Raw genomic sequence first — 19,394 nt, forward strand, 5'->3', positions numbered from 1 at the left:
AAACAGAGGGGTGGGTATCTATATGGAATATAAGGTTTCATATTGAAAAATATAAAGTAAAGCACTTGAGGACTGGACTTGGTGCTGAGGATTTGTGATGGGAAGGGAAATTCGGGGGGGGGGGGGGGGGGTTTGTGTTGGCGGGATGAGCTGGGCAGGGAAGAGGATTTTTGCTGGGGAGGTAGAGTTTGCAGGGGGTGGAGATTTGTAGATGATTTGTGCTGAGAGGAGGGATTGGAGCAGATTTGGGAGGAGGAATTTGTGTTGAGGGGGGATTTGTGCTGGAAGGGGTTGGAGAGGATTAGTACTGACAGGGGGATTGGGGAAGATGACTTGTGCTGGGAGGAGATTTGAGGGGAGAGAATTAGTACTGGGAGGGGGGGGGCTTAAGAGAAGAAGAGAATTTGTGCTGAGGGGGAGAATTTTTCTGGGGAGGGAGGAGAGAGTTTTTGGGGATTTGGGGGACAAAAGGATTTGTGCTCGGAGGAGAGGATCTGTGCTGGGGGAGGGGGGATTTTTGGAGAGGATTTGTGCTAGAAGGAGAAATTTTGGTGAAGGGAGATGATTTGTGCACAGATGAGGAATTATGGGGGGAATATTATTTGTGCATGGTGGTGGGATTTGGGGGGAGAGAAATGAGTGCTCAGGGTGGGAAATTGGGGTAGGAGAGGATTTGTGCTAAGGGGGAAAGATTTGAGGAAGAGAGAGGATTGGGGGTAGGTGAGGATTAGTACTGAGAGATGGAATGTGGGGGGAGAATTTGTGCTAGGAGGTTACATTTAAACATCTGACTTCTACACATGTCTGACCCAAGTATTTTATTGCACTATGTATCCCTGGGCCAGGTAGTCTGTGGGTTATACATTCGTGTGTGTGTGTGTGTGTGTCAAGCGGTTAATAAACACATCCATTTAAATCTGTTCAGATCCAACTACATAGAAAAAGACACAGCCATGTTTCATTTAAACAGACAGTTCTGAACAGACATGGATATAAAGGGATGATCTGTTTTCTGCAAATCCATAGGAATGAATTACTGTCCGTTTTTCATCCAAAAACAAACAGAATGTCCACATGAAAGGGCCCTTATGTAGAAAAGGTAGGTACCCCTCTACATTTACCACCACTTCAAATTAATGAAATTAGAAATTGGGTATTCCAGATTCAAAGCCAATAATTAAAACCTCCCAAGGTCCCCTGCACACGGTGCTGTCCAGCTGCAGCATGTCTCTCCTGGCATTTTAATGCGGATAGATAGATGCAGCATCCAGCCCGCAGCAGGCAGTCTGTCAAAGCCTATGGCAGGCTGCAGGTGGATGGAGCTTAATGGTGTTTTGAGTGGTACCAGCACTTAGGACCCTGTTTGTTCAGAGATGAAGGTCCAGAAAGCAGAAGACTACTCGGTACAGTGTTCAGCCCAATCCAACTGCAGCCTGCCATAGACTGACAGACTGCCTGCAGTGAGACTGGATGCTGAAGCTGTCCCTCCCAGGCACTACAGCACAGCAGCCCCATGTGCAAGAGGCTTCATAGATTATGCAGGTGGAATCTTTCTTATTTGAACCTCACATATCTACTTTTTACTAGGCACTGTATAAAGAAGTAGGTACGACTCTACTCAGAGTACTTATAAATGATAGAAATATACAGGGCTTTTTTTCTTAAAACATAGGTGCAGGAACTCCAACTTTCTGAGTCACTTCTTGCCCCTGCCCCCCTACTCACCCCCACCCAGTACTGCTCCTTTTAGAGAATACAGACCCAAGCATCATTTCATGGTGCTAAATAATTTGAATGGAGTTTGTTAATGATAACAAGAAAAGCAGAAAAATAGATCCCCCGCAGCCGGCAAAAATAGACCCCCCAGCAACAATAGATTCCTCCTGCAACAACAGAACCCCAAAACGAAATACCACCCACGCAACAATAGACCTCCAGCAGCTACAACAGATCTCCCAGCAGCCAGCATCAAACTCTTTGGGAGCCAGCAACAATCGACAATAGACCACTCCCTCAACCAGCTGCAACAGATCCCCTACCAGCAACAATAGACCACCAACAGATCCTCTTCAGTTAGAATAGATCCCCAGCAACATTAGATCCTCTGACACACCCCAGCACCCTTTGCCATTACATACATTCATTGCTGGAGTTGCCGGAACTGCGTTTCCGGTGAAAAAAGCCTTGGAAATATATATTTATGCCAAACCAATATTTCAAAGGGATGGAAGGTGCCTTAAACATTCTTTGCTGTGTAGTAGCTCTTTTACTGTATATAGAGGTGTACTATTCGAAAAACCTACCGCTTTGTATTCCCTTGTAATGGAATGGAATTATTCAAACACTTAGTAGAAATAAACACTATGCTTTTAGTAGTTTTACATTCTAGGGTCATTGATCTTGATGATGCCCAGTAAGGACAAAACAAATAATCATCTTTGCACGATTTTATGACTTCTAAAACGAGTAATCTCTGTAATATAGGTGACAAGGTATAGGGCTTACAGGCGTTGCACTTGTGGATCCTGCATCAAGCTGGCTGCCTGGAAGAGGGGAGGAAAAATAAAACATACACTAATAGCAAATGACAGGTAAAAACTGCTACAGTCAAACATTGGCAAAAGAATGTTACAATATATTAAGCCTAACCATTTGTTCACCCCAGTCACTACTGATGTCACCGTGTCACTGTACAAGAGGTGTCACACGATAAGATGTCACCCAAATGACTTATGCTACCTTCAGGATGAATTTCTCAGCGCAACCACATTTTGTACGAGTCAGGTGAATGGGAGGTAAAAAGAAATATACTGTCTAAGCTAGTGGTTCACGGGACAAAAACCTTAAAATGCTGTTCTAACTCATTTAGGCTAGGTTCACACCAATGCAGTTTGCGTTTGATCCATTTGTGCATTGCGTTTTTGCACATGCGTTTTTTAATGTGTTTTTTGGTTTCCATTTTTTTTTCTTGTTGCTAGGCAGATTTAAAATGCAAAAATGTTGCAAAAACACACTACATGCTCTTCTGCAGCGTTTTCATTGAAGTCTACAGAACCAAAAATGCTACTTTTTGCGTTAAAAAAAAGTTCCTGGCCCTTTCCAAAAAATGCACCAGGTGAAAAACGCGGAGGTGTGAACGTGTCCCATAGGAAATCACGTTAAATGGACTGTAGAGCGTTTCTGCAAAACGCTGCGGAAAACGCTTAGGTGTGAACCTAGGGTTACTTATTTTAGGTGCAAAAATATATTTAGAATTTAAATTAAAATGAAAGTTACACTAAACTCTGGTTTAAAAAATATATTCTTGGGTAACTTAAAGTGGAGCTCTGCCCAAAAGGGGAAGTTACGCTTTAAGCCTTTGTCCCCCATTCCCCGTTAAAGATTGGCACCTTGGGGAGTGGGTACCTGAATTTGACAGGTACCCGCTCCCACTTCCGCTGCAATCGCCTAAGACCAATCCCTGTAGTCTTCTGGGACACATGACAGGTCCCAGAAGACTACAGGACCGTTCACAAAGCGCAGCACTACTCGCACATGCGCAGTGGGCACCTGGCTGTGAAGCCAAAAGCTGTCACAGCTGGGTGCCCACACTGAAGATGCTGGGGAGAGAAAACCGCTGGTGAACCCAGCCGTAGTGAGGACACTGCTGGACTGAGGGACAGGTAAGTCTCTGTATTTTAAAAGTCAGCAGCTACAGTTTTTGTAGCTGCTGACTTTTATTTATTTTTTTTTAACTGGAACTCCGCTTTAAATAAGTACTTAAATGAATTTGGAGGAGGCTGACAGAAAATTAGTTTTTTGCTGTTGTCATCTGACTTGCTGTTAGAGGGTGGCTATGTTTACTTTCCATGGTCCCACTGAACATAGCCACCCTTTATTCTTCACTCCCAAGATGGACTAGGGGCTACGGACTATGGGATTTGTAGTATACATACAGCAGTGCACATGATCGCAACTGCATTGCTTTTTTCTAACAAATGGAAGTGAGGGGGAAAAAAGGAGAGGTTTGGGATCTCATGGAGGACAATAGAAGGTGGCAGAAAAACACAGTAAGAAATGATTTAATGAAAAATATTATAAATATTTTCTGATAGTGAACATGCAGACTGAAGAACAGAGCAAAGTGAGCCAAGTTGATGACTCCTTTATTGTCCAATTAGCAGGTTTGAGACTGTGTTGTCCAAACTTTGCTGCTACTGCTGCAGGTCAAACTGGGTACACACGTAGAGTTTTATCTCTTTCAACCCTGCAGGATGAACAAAAAAAAAAACCTGAGAGGTCAGTGTACTGACTAAGCGGTGATAGTGTGGTGATCTCTCCTGCTGTGCTATTGTGTTCTTACAGGGGGACGCCAGAACATCCTGATTGGGTGCTGGTTTTCCAGCATGCTCATTCAACAGAAGCCAATCATGAGACCGTCTTCTGTTGGACAGGGAGCTGTGCACACGGGCCAAAAGTCGTCAGGTTCCTGCAGCTGTTTTCGGTCCGTGTGTATCCACTTTAAAGCAGAGTTCCACCTGAAAATAAAAAAAAATAAAAGTCAGCAGCTATAAAAACTGTAGCTGCTGACTTTTAAAATACAGACACTTACCTGTCCCTCGGTCTGGCGATGTCCTCACCACCGCTGGTTTCACCGGCCGTCTTCTCTCCTTGGCGCCGGCATCTTCAGTGTGGGCACCCGGCTGTGACAGTTTGCGGCTTCACAACTGGGTGCCCACTGTGCATGCGCGAGAAGCGCTGCACTTTGTGAATGGGTCCGTAGTCTTCTGGGACCTGTCACGTGTCCCAGAAGACTACTGGGAGGGAGGGAGGACAACTTCTGCTTCCGATCACCTAGGTGATCACAGAGGAAGTGAGAGCAGGTACCTGCCAAATTTGGGTACCCGCTTCCCAAAGGTGCCAATCCTTAATAGGAAGCGGGGGACAAAGGCTTAAAGCGGAACTTTACCTTTTGGGTGGAGCTCCACTTTAAGGATCTGTCTTTCAAGTTTACGGTAGAGAATTACAAATCCTTCAGCATGTAAAATACTGTAGTTCCCATGCTCTTAGTTATTAAGCTGCTTGCCTTGAGTTCAGTTTTACTTTTATGGTGGTGGCCCCCCAAAAAAATCTATGCTCAATTTTAACATATGATCATCTTACCAATACCAGCCAATTATCTCTGACTTCTTTTTGTTAGGAACACATAGAGCGATATACAGGATCGCAAGCAAAAGGCTGCATCCACACTGATCGGTTTTTCCCCCGTTTTTGCAATCAAAGAAGCGAAAGAAAAATATGAACATTAAATCCTACAAAACTCTTCACAGTGGTCAGTTGTGGGTCAGTTGCGTTTTTCAAAGTCCTGCAAATTGCGTTTTTGGTGCATGTTTTGTGTGGTAAAAAAAACACCAAAAACATACCTCCCCATTGAAATGAATGGAAAACACATCAAAAACATGGCAAAAAAAAACACATAAAAAATGGACCTATGTTTTTTTTTTTTTTAGGTGCATTTTTTTAGTCAAATGGCTCTCTTTAACAAAAAGTGCAAAGCGCACAGGAAATGCAATAAAATACTCAAAAACATATGCGTTTTTACCACATTTTTGCAAAGGAACAGTGTGAAAGTAGCCTAACAACCAACTACCATGGCAATTATGCATTCAATTTAAGTAATTTAGTTTAGCTTCAGTTAACTATAATTGTTCCAGAATATAAATGCAAAGTACAGGGACATCTCACCATGCTCACGAAGGCTGGGTTATTCATGAGGCTCGCCATATCAAATCCCCATCCAGCACTTGTCTATAGGAAAAGCAGAGATGAATTACTGGTATATAAGAATGCATTATAACTGGATAATGTTATGTAAAAGAAAGAAGTAGATTGCTGATTCAAGGAGTATCTGATTGCCTTGGATCAGGGAGAATTGTTTCTCCTGGTGGAGTAAATCGGACCATGATTAACTTTTTTTTGCCTTCCTCTGGATTATCTGAGGGTTTAGGATTCTGAAGATAGAGGTTTTATTTATTTATTTATTTATGTCTTTTGGTGGAACTTGATGGACATGTCTTTTTTAACCTATCTATGTAACCATTATTAACAGTCCTGTAATATAGACACAACCTGAAAAAGGCCCTTTTTGGGATAAGCATGCAAACCTCCTATAAAATGCCTGCACCTCTAATCATCCCTGTAAGCATATCTAACCATTAAATGTCACCCACCACATGGTACTAACTATACCAACCCCTATTAAGATGCTGATCACTTGGTCTCAACTAAAGCCTACTTTGGTCAGGTCATTCCATGCTTCTTCGCTTCAGGTCATCCCCCCATGACTCTGATGTCCCAAGAAGATGTCTTATCGACGAAACATGTGTAGGGCAGAGTTTAGCGGTGACATCATCACGCCCGTCCGTAACTCCGGCGGTACTGTGTATTATTCTCTCAATACTCTTTTGTTTGTGAGTATTTTATCAGGTTTACTATTAATAAATGCTATACAGTACTTCACTATGGGATATCCCTGTTCTTTCCTTGGTATATATTTGACGTGGTAAGATCAGTATATGAGAAGAGATCCAGTGACCATTTTGGGGCATGCCATATTTTATGTGGGAGATGCTTGAGGCGTAGTTGGCTGTGAGAGAAATCCATTTGGAGCCATCCATGTGGGATATTTTATCATCTAATACTAATTTAGACCTCTTATGGTGTGGAGTCTAAATATCTGGTAGGCGACTTCATAATCACATGGTGGTTGGTGAACACTGGGTATATAAAGATTTTGTTGTCACTCACAGTGGACTTTATCAATTGGTTTAACACTGGACTTTATTACTGATAATTATATCTACACTTTTAGATTATTTATTTCAGTTATTGATTTTGTGTGACAGAGCAACACTATTTTTGAATTGATGCTTTTGATATATACAGTATGTGTAGATATCAGTGAGTGCGGCAGCCAATAATTTCACCCTGATTTTTGATGGGGTTTGATTACGGTATTTTTTCTAGCACAGGATATGTATTATTTGTTCACACATTCCCAGCTTCCACCTTGTATATTTAGAAGGATGTTGATCAGGTTTTTCTTTAAGTCATTATCAATGGAAATTTATTTATAACCGTTTAACAATGTAGTCACTTTACAGTAAACTTTCTGGCCATAGACGGTTCGAATCTGTGCTGAGTCAGCAGAGGCCAGCTAAGATTCGAACCATGTATGGGCAGGCTGAATTTACAACCATACATGGAGATAGGTTGGTGCAAATGAATGACCTCTGGTTTGTCAATAGTCCCACTGTGAGGGGAGAAAGAAAAGGGGGGACCAGAGGAGAAAACCCACTGCCGAGTCCAGCAGAGGATCCTCGGGGGCTCCAGGACAGTAGACAGTTCAAGGCTAGCCTTCAGGGTAGAGAAGAAGCAGATCTCCAATGTGACATGTGGAAAGAGAGGTAGAGAAGGCACCACTGAGTGCAGACTGTAATGCACTTTATTAACCACTTGCCCTCCTGAGGATTTACACCCCTTCCTGACCAGGCCATTTTTTGCGATACGGCACTGCATTATTTTAACTGACAATTGCGTAGTCATGCAACACTGCACCCAATTTAAATTTACATCCTTTTTTCCCCACAAATAGAGCTTCTTTTGGTGGTATTTGATCACCTCTGGGGGTTTTCTTTTTGCGCTATAAACAAAAAAGACAATTTTGAGAAAGAAAAAAAAATTGGGGGGCTTTTTGCTATTAAATATGTCCAATAAAAAAATTTTAAAAATCAAATTTCATCATCAAGTTAGGGCAAAATGTATTCTGCTACAAGTCTTTGCTAAAAAAAAATCCCAATACGTGTAAATTAATTGGTTTACGTGAAAGTTATAGCGTTTAGAAATGGCGGTATATATAGTGGAATTTTTTTTACTAGTAATTGTGGCGATCAGTGACGTTGGCGGGCATTCTGACACTGGGGGGAACTGATTTGGTGCCACTGACATCCCCAGTGACACCAATACAGTGATCAGTGCATAAAAAGCACTGACACTGTACTAATGCACTGGGCAGGAAGGGGTTATCATCTGGGGCGCTGAAAGGATTAACTGTGTGCTGTGTGTGTTTTACTATGAGGCTGTGTCTGTGCTTTCCACTGTAAGCACACTGCTTCACACAGTGTGCTGGAGCGGACAGGGAAGAGAACTGTATTGTTTACATACAGTTCTCTCCCCCATCAGTAATACTCGGCAATCACCGGGGTCGGCGAGTAATCGCCAGGCGGGACCCAGAGATTGACAGCCAAGGCCGCGAATGGCGGCGCAGGTAGGGCGCGCCCCCCTACCCGGAAATGCAAAATCATGTATATATACACATGTAATTTTAAGCACCCTGCCACCCTGTAGCAGTATTTCTGCTATAGGGCGGTGGGAAAGCGGTAACAAAATAGCTGAGAATACACTCATATTTGGGAAAATATATACAGGCACATCTGCAGTCTATAGGAATCTTCCGGGACTGGTGTGGAAACGCTGCTGGTGGAGGATATCCAAAACTTGGTCCAGAGCCGGCTATGAGGTGGAGCAAGGCCCGATTGCCACTGTAGAGTGCGGTGGAATGCAGCGTTTGACGTGAAGTGTATGACCGGAAGTGACGCAGCAACATTTTGGAGCATGCGCACCAGCTATGGGGGCACACTCCTTTGACAAACGTGGTTACGTCAAACACTGCGTTTCACCACACTCTACAGTGGCAATCCAGCCTTGCTCCACCTCACCAGCCAGCTCTTGACCATTTTATGGATATCCACCACCCGCAGCGTTTCCACACCAGTCCTGGAAGATTCCTATAGACTTCAGATGTGCCTGTATTTATCTTTCCAAATGTGAGTGTATTCTCAGCTATTTTTTAATAAAGTGTATTACAATCTGCACAGTTGCGCCTTCTCTACCTCTCTTTCCACATGAATTTACAACCAGCTTGTCGGATTTGACATGCGATTATTGCCAATGGCTATTATAGCCGCTATAGCAGTAAGCACTGTGTTCTCCTAGTGGGGACAGCTTCCCCCAAAGGGAGAAAACAATGGCTCCATGGGAGGGATTCCCCCATTAACACCGACTGTGCTGATAGGGGAATCAAGTTATTTTATTTCCTGAAACTCCCCAGAGATTGTTAAACTAGATCTAAAAAAAATGCAAATACCAAGCAAAATGAAGTTCCAGGGGATATGTAAATTACCACAGTATGGGCAGCTCCAACAACTCATCTGACCAGCAATGAGATGTAAGCACAAAACAAAAAACAAAAGGAACGTTCCCAACCCCCAACACTGTGGAAGTCAATAGAGTCACAAGCCCAGGAATGATGACCAGCTTCTCTCCTTTGGTTTGACATGGTTTGAATGCTCTCCTAGGCTTCCAGTTTGCCCTCACCAGCAGTTGTTTGGGCGGTCTTTTGCCAGGTGTATGACATCACATCTGGTTCCGAGACATGTGATCCCTCTAGCAGCCATCCACACACTCCTCCCACTGTCCTGAGGTTCCTGGGCTGAGCAACCTACTGTTGGGTCCGGATCATATGTCATCCTCCAGCTTCTGGGAATGTGTTTCTCCTCTCGACTAGCTTGGTGATGTATCAATTTGGGCACTCCTACATGTCTTGCTTTTTAACCCAATATTTTGATTTTGACTGTTCCTGGGCTTGTGACTCTATTGACTTCCACAGGGTTGGGAGAGCTCCTTTATTTGTTGGTTGGTTTTCAAACTAGATCTCACCTGCAGATTACTACCACATGTAAGCTGCCATGGATTGGTGCCAGGAAAGGAAGATTATTGTAAGTATTTGATACAATTTTCCTTTTTGTTTTCCTACCACATGATTTGCCTCATTCACTTAAGTGAAGTTAAATTCACTCTGAGGAGTGAACTTACTCTCTACTAATTTAGGAAATTATCCTATAGTCTTCTTTGTACACGCTTTCAGACACTTTACCCATGGAATTTGCTGTATAGAAATGATAAGTTACTGCTACAGAAGGAAGGATAGCATCATTAGCAAAAAAAAGTTCAATTTTCCTATATTACACCAGTACACTCATTTTTTAAAAGTCAAGATGCACTTACCGGACTGGGGACTTGTCTGACTTTCTGTTCTGCAATCTTCAGATAGGATTTATAGGATTCATTTTCAGGATCTAGATCCAAGGCTTTCTGGTAGCTGCTGATTGCTTCTTTGTACTTATTTAAGGCTGCCAGGGCTCGTCTGTACACAAATGGCACCATACAATACTGTTTAATAAGCTTCAGAAAAGCTTATTTCACACGTTCTAACAATCATTTAACCTTGATAGTATTAATAAAATATATCTAGAGCCCTGTAGAGGGTTTTATGTAGCCCTGGAGAGAACAAGAAGCAACCCCTGTCAGATTTTTATTGCTGTCTATGTCCTTGCTGGGGAGATTTACCTTCTCTGTCTGTCTTGGTGAGTATGGTCACCAGTACAGGAAGTAATGAGAAATCAAAAATATTATGGTTGTGACTAGAACAAAGTAGAGGAGAAACCTGTTTTGGTGAAAACTATCAAATGTGGAATCCCCCTTCACTTTGAAAAGACTCTCCCTCACTTCATGTCCTGCCTCTGGGACAGAAAGAGAGCCGAAATCTCCCCTGGGATACAGACAGCAAAAAAAAAATCCCCAGAAAAACAAAAGTACCTGACTGGGATTTCTACTGTTCCATAATTTATCCAAAATGTAACCAACATTTGGCTCAATACATACTATAAATATAAAGGATGGAGTAGATTTGTAAAGTCTTATCTCACACTTTGCAACCCCGTCTCCATGCAGTAAGTTCTAATAATTTCATTATATTTCATACAATACACATATACTAAAAATGTAATTAGGTTCAAGTAGAAATACTGCTTACACAGAACACTCTGCATGTAATAATGCTAGTTATTGATTAGTCAAGTGCTAACCACTTCAAACGGTTCACTCCATATGTGGATGCTATGTAGTGCTCTTAAATGCAGATTTAGTGGTATCAGTGCATGTGGATTTGTTTTTTTTAATGTATAAAGGATCTGCAGGAACAGGCCTTTGTGAACACAATATTCTAAATTAAACTGCAGCTGCTTGCTGAAAACCAAAACGCTACAAAACAATGTGAACTTACAAAATGTAAAGATTGTACAAACAATGTACATTCAGATAAGTAATCCGAAAAACAGCCAGACAATCTCTTACCCCATTCTCCCGTAGGCTTTGCTGTACTTTTCATCAATTGATATGGCTTTTTCACAGTCTGTTATTGCATCTTCATGGTGACCTAACTGACTATGTGCGGCGGCCCTGGAATATATGCAGAAATAGAAAAAATAAATAAAAAACAGCTGTTTTGCAATACATTTTTAATGGAAGAAAAACTAGCAAATTATGGAATGGAAAGAAAACCTGCCTAATATCACAGGGGTCTATTTATATTTTCACCGCTATCTTGTAGACTGGGTTCAAGTTACCGAATTCCCTATTGTCATTACTGTATGCACTATGGCTTATGAGTAATGTCAAAAATTGCTTATGAGTAAGGGCTTATAATTTCAGAAGGTAAAATAAAACATTTGACCTATAGGAAGATATAGTATGAATTGCACCTTGGGGACTATTTCTTGTTGTTATCTGCAGCCTTGGGACTGACCCTGATTGGCTCCATACAACATGATCTCAAATGACATATAATGGTGCTCCAGCAGCTGTGCAAGTTCCTGGTGAAAGAGGACATTTGGTGCCGCTGAATGCTGTGCCTTACTCAAGCAACTTCACACCAGCACCACAAGGAAACAATAGGGGATTAGATTCATTCTACAATAAAACCTAAATAAAACAGGAACAACAGGACAACTTTATTGAAAAACAACACATTAAAGTGTTTGTAAACCTCTGAAATTAAATATGAACAAAGCATTTCCCTCTATAGTGTGTACTTGTCTCAATCCTAAGCACGAAGTGTCATTTTTGTCTGCTACCTCATTCCTATGCTATCTGGATAAGCCACTTCTGACAAGACAAAAAGGGTACAGGGGAGGAAGCTCCAGCACACAGCATGTGAATGACAACCTCAGCTCTGTTCCTTTGTGATGGGGGGGGGGGTCCTTCCCTTCCATCAGCTCTCCTCACTGAACTATGCAGAGTAACTTCAGCTCCCCACCCCCTGCTCACTGAAAGCTCAGAAATGATGTATAAATTCTGCACTGTCAGATGTCTATGATAGTGAGCCTTTGTAAATAGCCAACTCAAGGTTCACCTGGGCTCAGAGCTTAAGCTCCAGCCTGCTTCTTCACCAGGGCTCCTGATGGTGGGGATGGACTTGCAGCAAGCTGGAACCAGGTCACAACCCCCAGGTACACCCAGCTGTGGAATGCCAAGAGACAGACTCGATTCCAGGAAACAAGCTTAGATCAGGGCAGGTGGCAGGCAAGCACAGATGGGAGACAATGTCAGGGGAAGTCAGACAGAATACACATAATAGCAGACAAACAGGAGCTCAGGGAACCGGGAAGTTGCACAGGCAATATAGGCTGCACTAAGCATGCCTTATATAGGGAAGCAAACTCAGAGGTGGGCCAGGTAGTGATGGAAGGAAAGGAAATATAAACCCACAGAACAGCAGGTGACATCTAAAGGTGAGCACAGATGCCAAACAACACACGTGAAAGGAATCAGGTCTAGAAGAATCACTGCAGCAAAGAGGTAAGAAATACACAGGCAGGAAAACTGCAGACTAAATTGTGACATGCACTTTGAACAACTGTAGAGAAAAGAGGACTGCAGATAAACAGGTACAACCTATGTAGAAAGATTTGTTTCGTCTCTGTGTCTCATCTGAGGCTAGTCACTTCACTGGGTGTATGTAAGGGTTTACAACCACATTAAGTAGCACAATTGACAAAATATTGATATTCTGAGACAAGAACACACATAATAAGTGTTGAAGTAGAACAAATTTAATAAAGAAATAGTACCTGTTGCAGTAATATACCGCATTGTTTGGATCCAACTCAACTGCCTGTGAGTAGCACTCTACAGCAGCTTCATAGTTCTGTTCCTTCATGTAATTGTTACCTGAATCAGAAATATGTATCATTTAGAAAATACCTAGAGAAATGTTATTGTTTCTGTTTTCTCTCTAATGCTGGTTTAAGTATAGCACAAAAAAGGTATGTAAAATAGGCAAAAAAACTATCTAAACTATAATTCCTTTGTAATTTACTACCGTACTACCTGGGGACCGATTCTGTAATCTGGATAAACTCAAAGTTCCTCTATTGCACAATTATTATTATACAGGATTTATAAAGCACTAATAGTTCGCTCAGCGCTGTATATTACAATGGGAGACAATACATGAGACAGTACAATAACAATACAATACACAAGGGGTTCAAGGGCCCTGCTCCTTGGAGTTTACAATCTAGGAGGGCACTAGGATTACTTGTGGTACTATTTATTGTGTTTTGTCTATTACATGTTGCAATTTTATTATGGACTCAGCCTTAGAAGGATTTCAGCTTTGTGACCTTTCTAGTGAAACTAAACTCAAAAAATAAAGATTTCCTAGGTTGTAAAGATTTAAATGTGCCATTGCAGTACCCTGAAAAAGTATCTTTTGTCTGGACTTCTTCCTGAAAAATCTAGCAGGGCTGGTATTTGAGGGTGCCTAGGTACTCTTATTCCTACAGCCTCTGTATATATGTAGCATGAGATTATAACACTGCCACCTCTGACTGCTAATCCCAAGAGATTTGGAGTGTGCTGTGCTGATCTCACTACTGTTCTCATAGTAGGTTAAAACTGGCCATACGCGTATAGATTTTCATTCAAGAATTTTCATTTCAAGAATATTCAATTGATTTTGTAATACTGTAGTTAGTGGAGTCGAATCGATGTTCGTTTTCTACAGCAGTGACGGGAAAATTCAAAGGGGCAGGAAAGAAAACTTCTCGATCAAACAAATTTTCAGCAGGTGTATGTGGTTATCGTTCAGAACTTACATTCATTTTAAAATCGAATGTTAAAAACAAAAGACAATATTCGAACGACATTCGTCCACTCATCGAATGTTCAAAGAATTTTCGTAACGATTTTTCTAATGAATATTCTCACCCCAAAAATCTACATGTGTATGGCCAGTTTAAGAGCTGATTCACACATGTGCAGTGCGGACTGAAGCTCAGGTTTCACAGCAAATTGATACAGTAGTTGTTCAGCGGGTCATGTCAGGTTTACATCAGGTTCAGGACAGGATTAGCTCAGGATTTTATCCTGTTCAAACATGTGCAGTTTAAGAACGGTTCCCACAGAAGTCAATAGCCTGTAATCTGCACCTGAATCCACTGCTCAGAAATCGGACATAACTCTTTTTAAAATGGCACTGACTCCGCACTGCCAGTACACCGGACATACAGGTGAAACTCGAAAAATTAGAATATCATGCAAAAGTTCATTTATTTCAGTAATGCAACTTAAAAGGTGAAACTAATATATGAGATAGACTCATTACATGCAAAGCAAGATAGTTCAAGCCGTTATTTGTCATAATTGGGATGATTGTGGCTTACAGCTCATGAAAACCCCAAATCCACAATCTCAGAAAATGAGAATATTGTGAAAAGGTGCAATATTCTCAGCTCAAAGTGTCCCACTCTAATCAGCTAATTAAGCCATAACACCTGCAAAGGGTTCCTGAGCCTTTAAATGGTCTCTCAGTCTGGTTCAGTAGGAATCACAATAATTGGAAAGACTGCTGACCTGAGAGTTGTGCAGAAAACCATCATTGTTGCATTACTGAAATAAAAACTTTTGCACAATATTCTAATTTTTTGAGTTTCAACTGTATGTGAAAGCAATGGTATTTCACATGTCATGCGGATTGGATGACGTTCAAACTGCATCCAATCCGCATATACTGTATGTGAACAGGCTCTGACATAAGAAAGCAAAACCCTATCTCTACCAGGATTACTGGCTTCACACTGAGCCCTGGTTCACACTGATGCGGTGCGGAATTTGCAGCGTTCTCTGTGCGAATTCCACACCGCATCAGAATCGCACCCCGTTCATGTGAACCGCTGCAGGTGTGTATGTTAAGTTAACAACACCCCAAAAGTGGTCTGCAAAACGCGGTGCGATGTGCAGAATGGGATCGCATAGGTGTGAATACCCATGCAATCCGATTCTAGTGCGGACCAAAAAAAGGGTCCTGCACATTTTTGGTGCGGTGCGATTAGAGCCATACAAAATGTATGGATCCAATCGCACCACACACAAATCACTTGCGATTTGTACAGGAATGCAGTGCGGTTCCTGTGCGAATCACATGCGATATACCGCACCACATATATGTGAACCCAGGCTTAGACACAGTGCATGGCATGGTAAACCAATAATGAGGAGCGATAAGCGGCAGAGTATCTGCATGCAATAATGGTAACTTGGAACAAGCTTGGGTATGTTTAGATTCTACTCCATACCCACATAAGTAAACCCACCAATAAGCTGTGACTGTACTGGGTCTGTCATAAGCGGTTGAAGTATTTCCCCCTGCAGGCGCACCTATACATACCCCTTGTATACATTTGGCTGCCAGGGCAGAGAGTGTTTAGTCACTTATCAGTACAGGTGATGGCTCCCTGACGGGCTTACTCATGTGGATTGGAACTAGGATTCAGACATGCCCAAGCTCATTCCTACTGGTGGTTAGTTCTTTGCTCTCTGTTTGCCTTCTGCTTACCTTCATCTTTTAGCTGTTCAGCCTTTTCTATGTCGGCTGGAGAGACTGATGGCGATTCTGCTGGTGTCAATTCATCATTCTGCAGAAAACAACAAAATTTAATGTATGGCTCCAACAGAAAGCACAAAATGCATAAAAAGGTTTTAATTTCACAAACTCAAACAAAAGAGAGAGCAAGAGAAAGATCAGGTGGGACCAATTTATGTTTTTAAAGCCCAACTACAGTCAAAACTTCTTTTAAGTGGGAAAGGATTAGGACCTGTGCTGTTTGAGACCCTTTTGGGAGGATAGCCAATCATTTTTATCACTGTGACACCTCTAATGAGATAACAAGGGTCATTGATAAGGGTCATTGGAACAATATACAAATGAAAAGCTTATTAACCATTTATGTTCAGGAAGATTTAACCCCCATTCCTGAACAGGCCTTTTTTTGCAATACGGTGCTGTGCTATTTTAACTGACAATTGCACGATCGTGCAACGCTGTACCCAAATGAAATGTATGTCCTTTTTTTCCCCCACAAATAGAGATTTCTTTTGGTGGTGTTTGATCACCTCAGCCTTTTTTACTTTTTGAGTTATAAAAAAAAAAAATGACAATTTTGAAAAAAAAAAAAATTATTTTTTATTTTCTGCTATAAATTCAAATTTGTTTATAAATTTAGGCTAAAAAGTGCACAAAAGTTAAAGCGTTTACAAACTATGGGACATTATACTGGATTTTTTTATTTTTTAATACAAGTAATGGCGGCAATCATCGCTTTCTAGCGGGACTGCGATATTGCAGCGGACATTTTACTAACTGACACTTTGGGGGAACCAGTGACATTAATACAGTGATCAGAATAAAGGCGAAGAAAAAATGCAGTGCTACATCACAAAATTGCACAATATTTGTAAATAAAAAAATTTGAAAAATAAAAAAATTAAATACGAAAACCAAGAATCACCCAAACCAAAAAAAATAATAATAATTTTGAATCAACCAAAAAAGTCATTGTAAACTCAAGTCCAATCAAAATAGTGTTCTTCTGTAAACCCTCCTGTGAATAACGAAACTATGTGCAGCTGTCACAAATTCCAGTGAGAAAACATCCTCCACCATATTTCTGCTCACCTCACGCAGTGTGACCTCACATTGTACAATGTTACGGTCTACTAAACTTTTGGTCCCAATTGGACTCAGAATATCAGCTTGTTAAATGAGGTCTCCAATGTATGCTTCCTCCTTATAAACGTCTTAGTGTCATCCGTATTCCTCATTAAAAAGAACTCAACATAGTGCTTTATCCTATTAAACTTTTATTAAGCAATAAACCATAGGAAATGCACTCAAGTTCTGGAGATACATATCTGCACCACCTATGATGAACATCCGGCAATATATCGTTTAGGCACAAGATGGCAGTATCATCTGAACAGCTGAGTCTGTATGAGCTTGGAAAACCATCACCATACGGAATAGAATGCAAGGAAAAGCACGGGCCCTTCTCTGTAAATGCAATTGCCTGCTAAAATGCTGTTCCTGGAGTGGTTTCACAAATACTACAACCGCTGTCCCGATGAATGGAAACGTTGTGATGTCATCCGTTCGCTCCTGTATCACTAATACAGTGATCAATGCTAAAAATATACACTGATCACTGTACTAATGACACTGCTTGAGAAGGGGTTAATGTCTAGGATGATCAAAGGGTTGTGTGTGTCTAGCTATGTGCTTGGTGTACACTAAATGGTGTTGGTACAAGGGGAAGTGATGGATTGTGTTCCCAGCTGTGCTCTAACACATGATCGATCACCCCCCCTTCCCCTGTCAGAACAGACCTCTGCCTATGTAAACATAGGCAGAGCTCTGTTGTTCCCCCCTGCCCGATGATCTATGGGTGGCGGTGACCATCCATTCACTGGGACTCTGAGATCGACTTCTGCTATAACAGTTCACAGCAAAGGCGATCCGTTGCATTCTACGGAATAGAATGCAAGGAAAAGCACGGGCCCTTCTCTGTAAATGCAATTGCCTGCTAAAATGCTGTTCCTGGAGTGGTTTCACAAATACTACAACCGCTGTCCCGATGAATGGAAACGTTGTGATGTCATCCGTTCGCTCCTGTATCACTAATACAGTGATCAATGCTAAAAATATACACTGATCACTGTACTAATGACACTGCTTGAGAAGGGGTTAATGTCTAGGATGATCAAAGGGTTGTGTGTGTCTAGCTATGTGCTTGGTGTACACTAAATGGTGTTGGTACAAGGGGAAGTGATGGATTGTGTTCCCAGCTGTGCTCTAACACATGATCGATCACCCCCCCTTCCCCTGTCAGAACAGACCTCTGCCTATGTAAACATAGGCAGAGCTCTGTTGTTCCCCCCTGCCCGATGATCTATGGGTGGCGGTGACCATCCATTCACTGGGACTCTGAGATCGACTTCTGCTATAACAGTTCACAGCAAAGGCGATCCGTTGCCGGCGCGCGTGCACCCCTGTAAGACGGAAGTGCAAAATCACGTACATATATGTGATTTTACACAGGAGGGCCGCTCTGTAGCAGTAAAATAAACCATATAAAAAATAAACCACAAAAGCAGCTTTTGCTGCAAAACTCACCTTAAATTGATTGCTGCCCACACAAAAATTATCTTCTGTCACCAGATGTCCTTAGTCTGACAGCCAGTATCATTCAACTCACTTCATCTGAGCCCAGCCTAACATGGATCATGGGCTTGTTCCAGACCATGATTGGACAGTGAAGGAGAAGCAGCACAGTGATGTCTCTCTGTCACTCAGATTTCTCCTCCTATCAGCATACTCCTTGTAGGCATATGAACTGACTCTGACTGGCTCCTTGTACTGCTTCTTCTACTCACATTCCTGTCCCGATATACGGGATATAACAGCTCAGATTTTTGGGTACTTACACTGCTTGCTTTAAAAGAATGCAGTCAACGGTGCATCATGGACTACAGAGCTGAACTGATCTGTATTTTTTATATGTAGCCAAGTCTGCAGCTCTGGTGGGAAGGGGACTCTGTCTGTGCTGCAGAGGGGACTTATACACAGGCACTGATTTTCAGGAGAGGTGAAATTATGAGCAGACAGAGAATTCCTGTTAGTTAGCGTCAGGAAAGTCAAATTGTGCCCATAGTTATGCGTAGGCGAAGAGTTGGTATTATCCGAACATCCGTCTGCCACTAGAATGGCACCTAATGGGCTATTTAAACACTTCTGCTGCACTAGGACTTTGTCTTATGGTCTACACAGCATTTTGCTACTTGCTACCTGTTCCTGTGCCTGATCTCCTGTTGCCGTCCTGATCTGTCTGATCACGCTTTAACTCTGCCTGAACTGATCCCTGGCTTGCTCTTTGACCACGTCTCTGTCTGATCCTTCTGGCTTTTTGCTTACTGTTGCCAACTCCAGCCTGCACCTGACTACTTTTCTGCCTGCTGCTCTGTTCCTGACGTGCCTGCTAGTGTCTGACCTGGCTTGCCTGACCCTGCTCTGTGTCCAGCCTGTAGTGGCAATCCTTACCCCTACAGCCTGCCAAGCATCTGCTGTCCATAACCTGCCAGTCTGCCAAGTGCCTTCTGTCTGTAACCTGCCAAGTGCCTGT

At 42.0% G+C, this 19,394-nt stretch overlaps 1 protein-coding gene across 1 annotated transcript in view; it reads right to left on the reverse strand.

Annotated features, from left to right (window-relative positions):
* Nucleotides 1–19,394, reverse strand: part of SGTB (small glutamine rich tetratricopeptide repeat co-chaperone beta) — a 69,245-nt gene that overhangs the window by 11,540 nt on the left and 38,311 nt on the right. Inside the window, exons 4-9 of the mRNA XM_089653468.1 lie at nt 15,776–15,854; nt 13,008–13,107; nt 11,233–11,337; nt 10,105–10,243; nt 5,725–5,787; nt 2,506–2,543 (exon numbers count right to left, since the gene is read on the reverse strand). Coding sequence (XP_089509594.1) covers nt 2,506–2,543; nt 5,725–5,787; nt 10,105–10,243; nt 11,233–11,337; nt 13,008–13,107; nt 15,776–15,854 — 524 coding nt within the window. The remainder of the gene's footprint in view (nt 1–2,505; nt 2,544–5,724; nt 5,788–10,104; nt 10,244–11,232; nt 11,338–13,007; nt 13,108–15,775; nt 15,855–19,394) is intronic.

This window comes from Staurois parvus, unplaced genomic scaffold (assembly GCF_062004578.1).
Source record: "Staurois parvus isolate SC_StPar_1 unplaced genomic scaffold, SC_StPar_1.0 ptg000714l, whole genome shotgun sequence".
Classification (NCBI taxonomy): Eukaryota; Metazoa; Chordata; class Amphibia; order Anura; family Ranidae; genus Staurois; species Staurois parvus.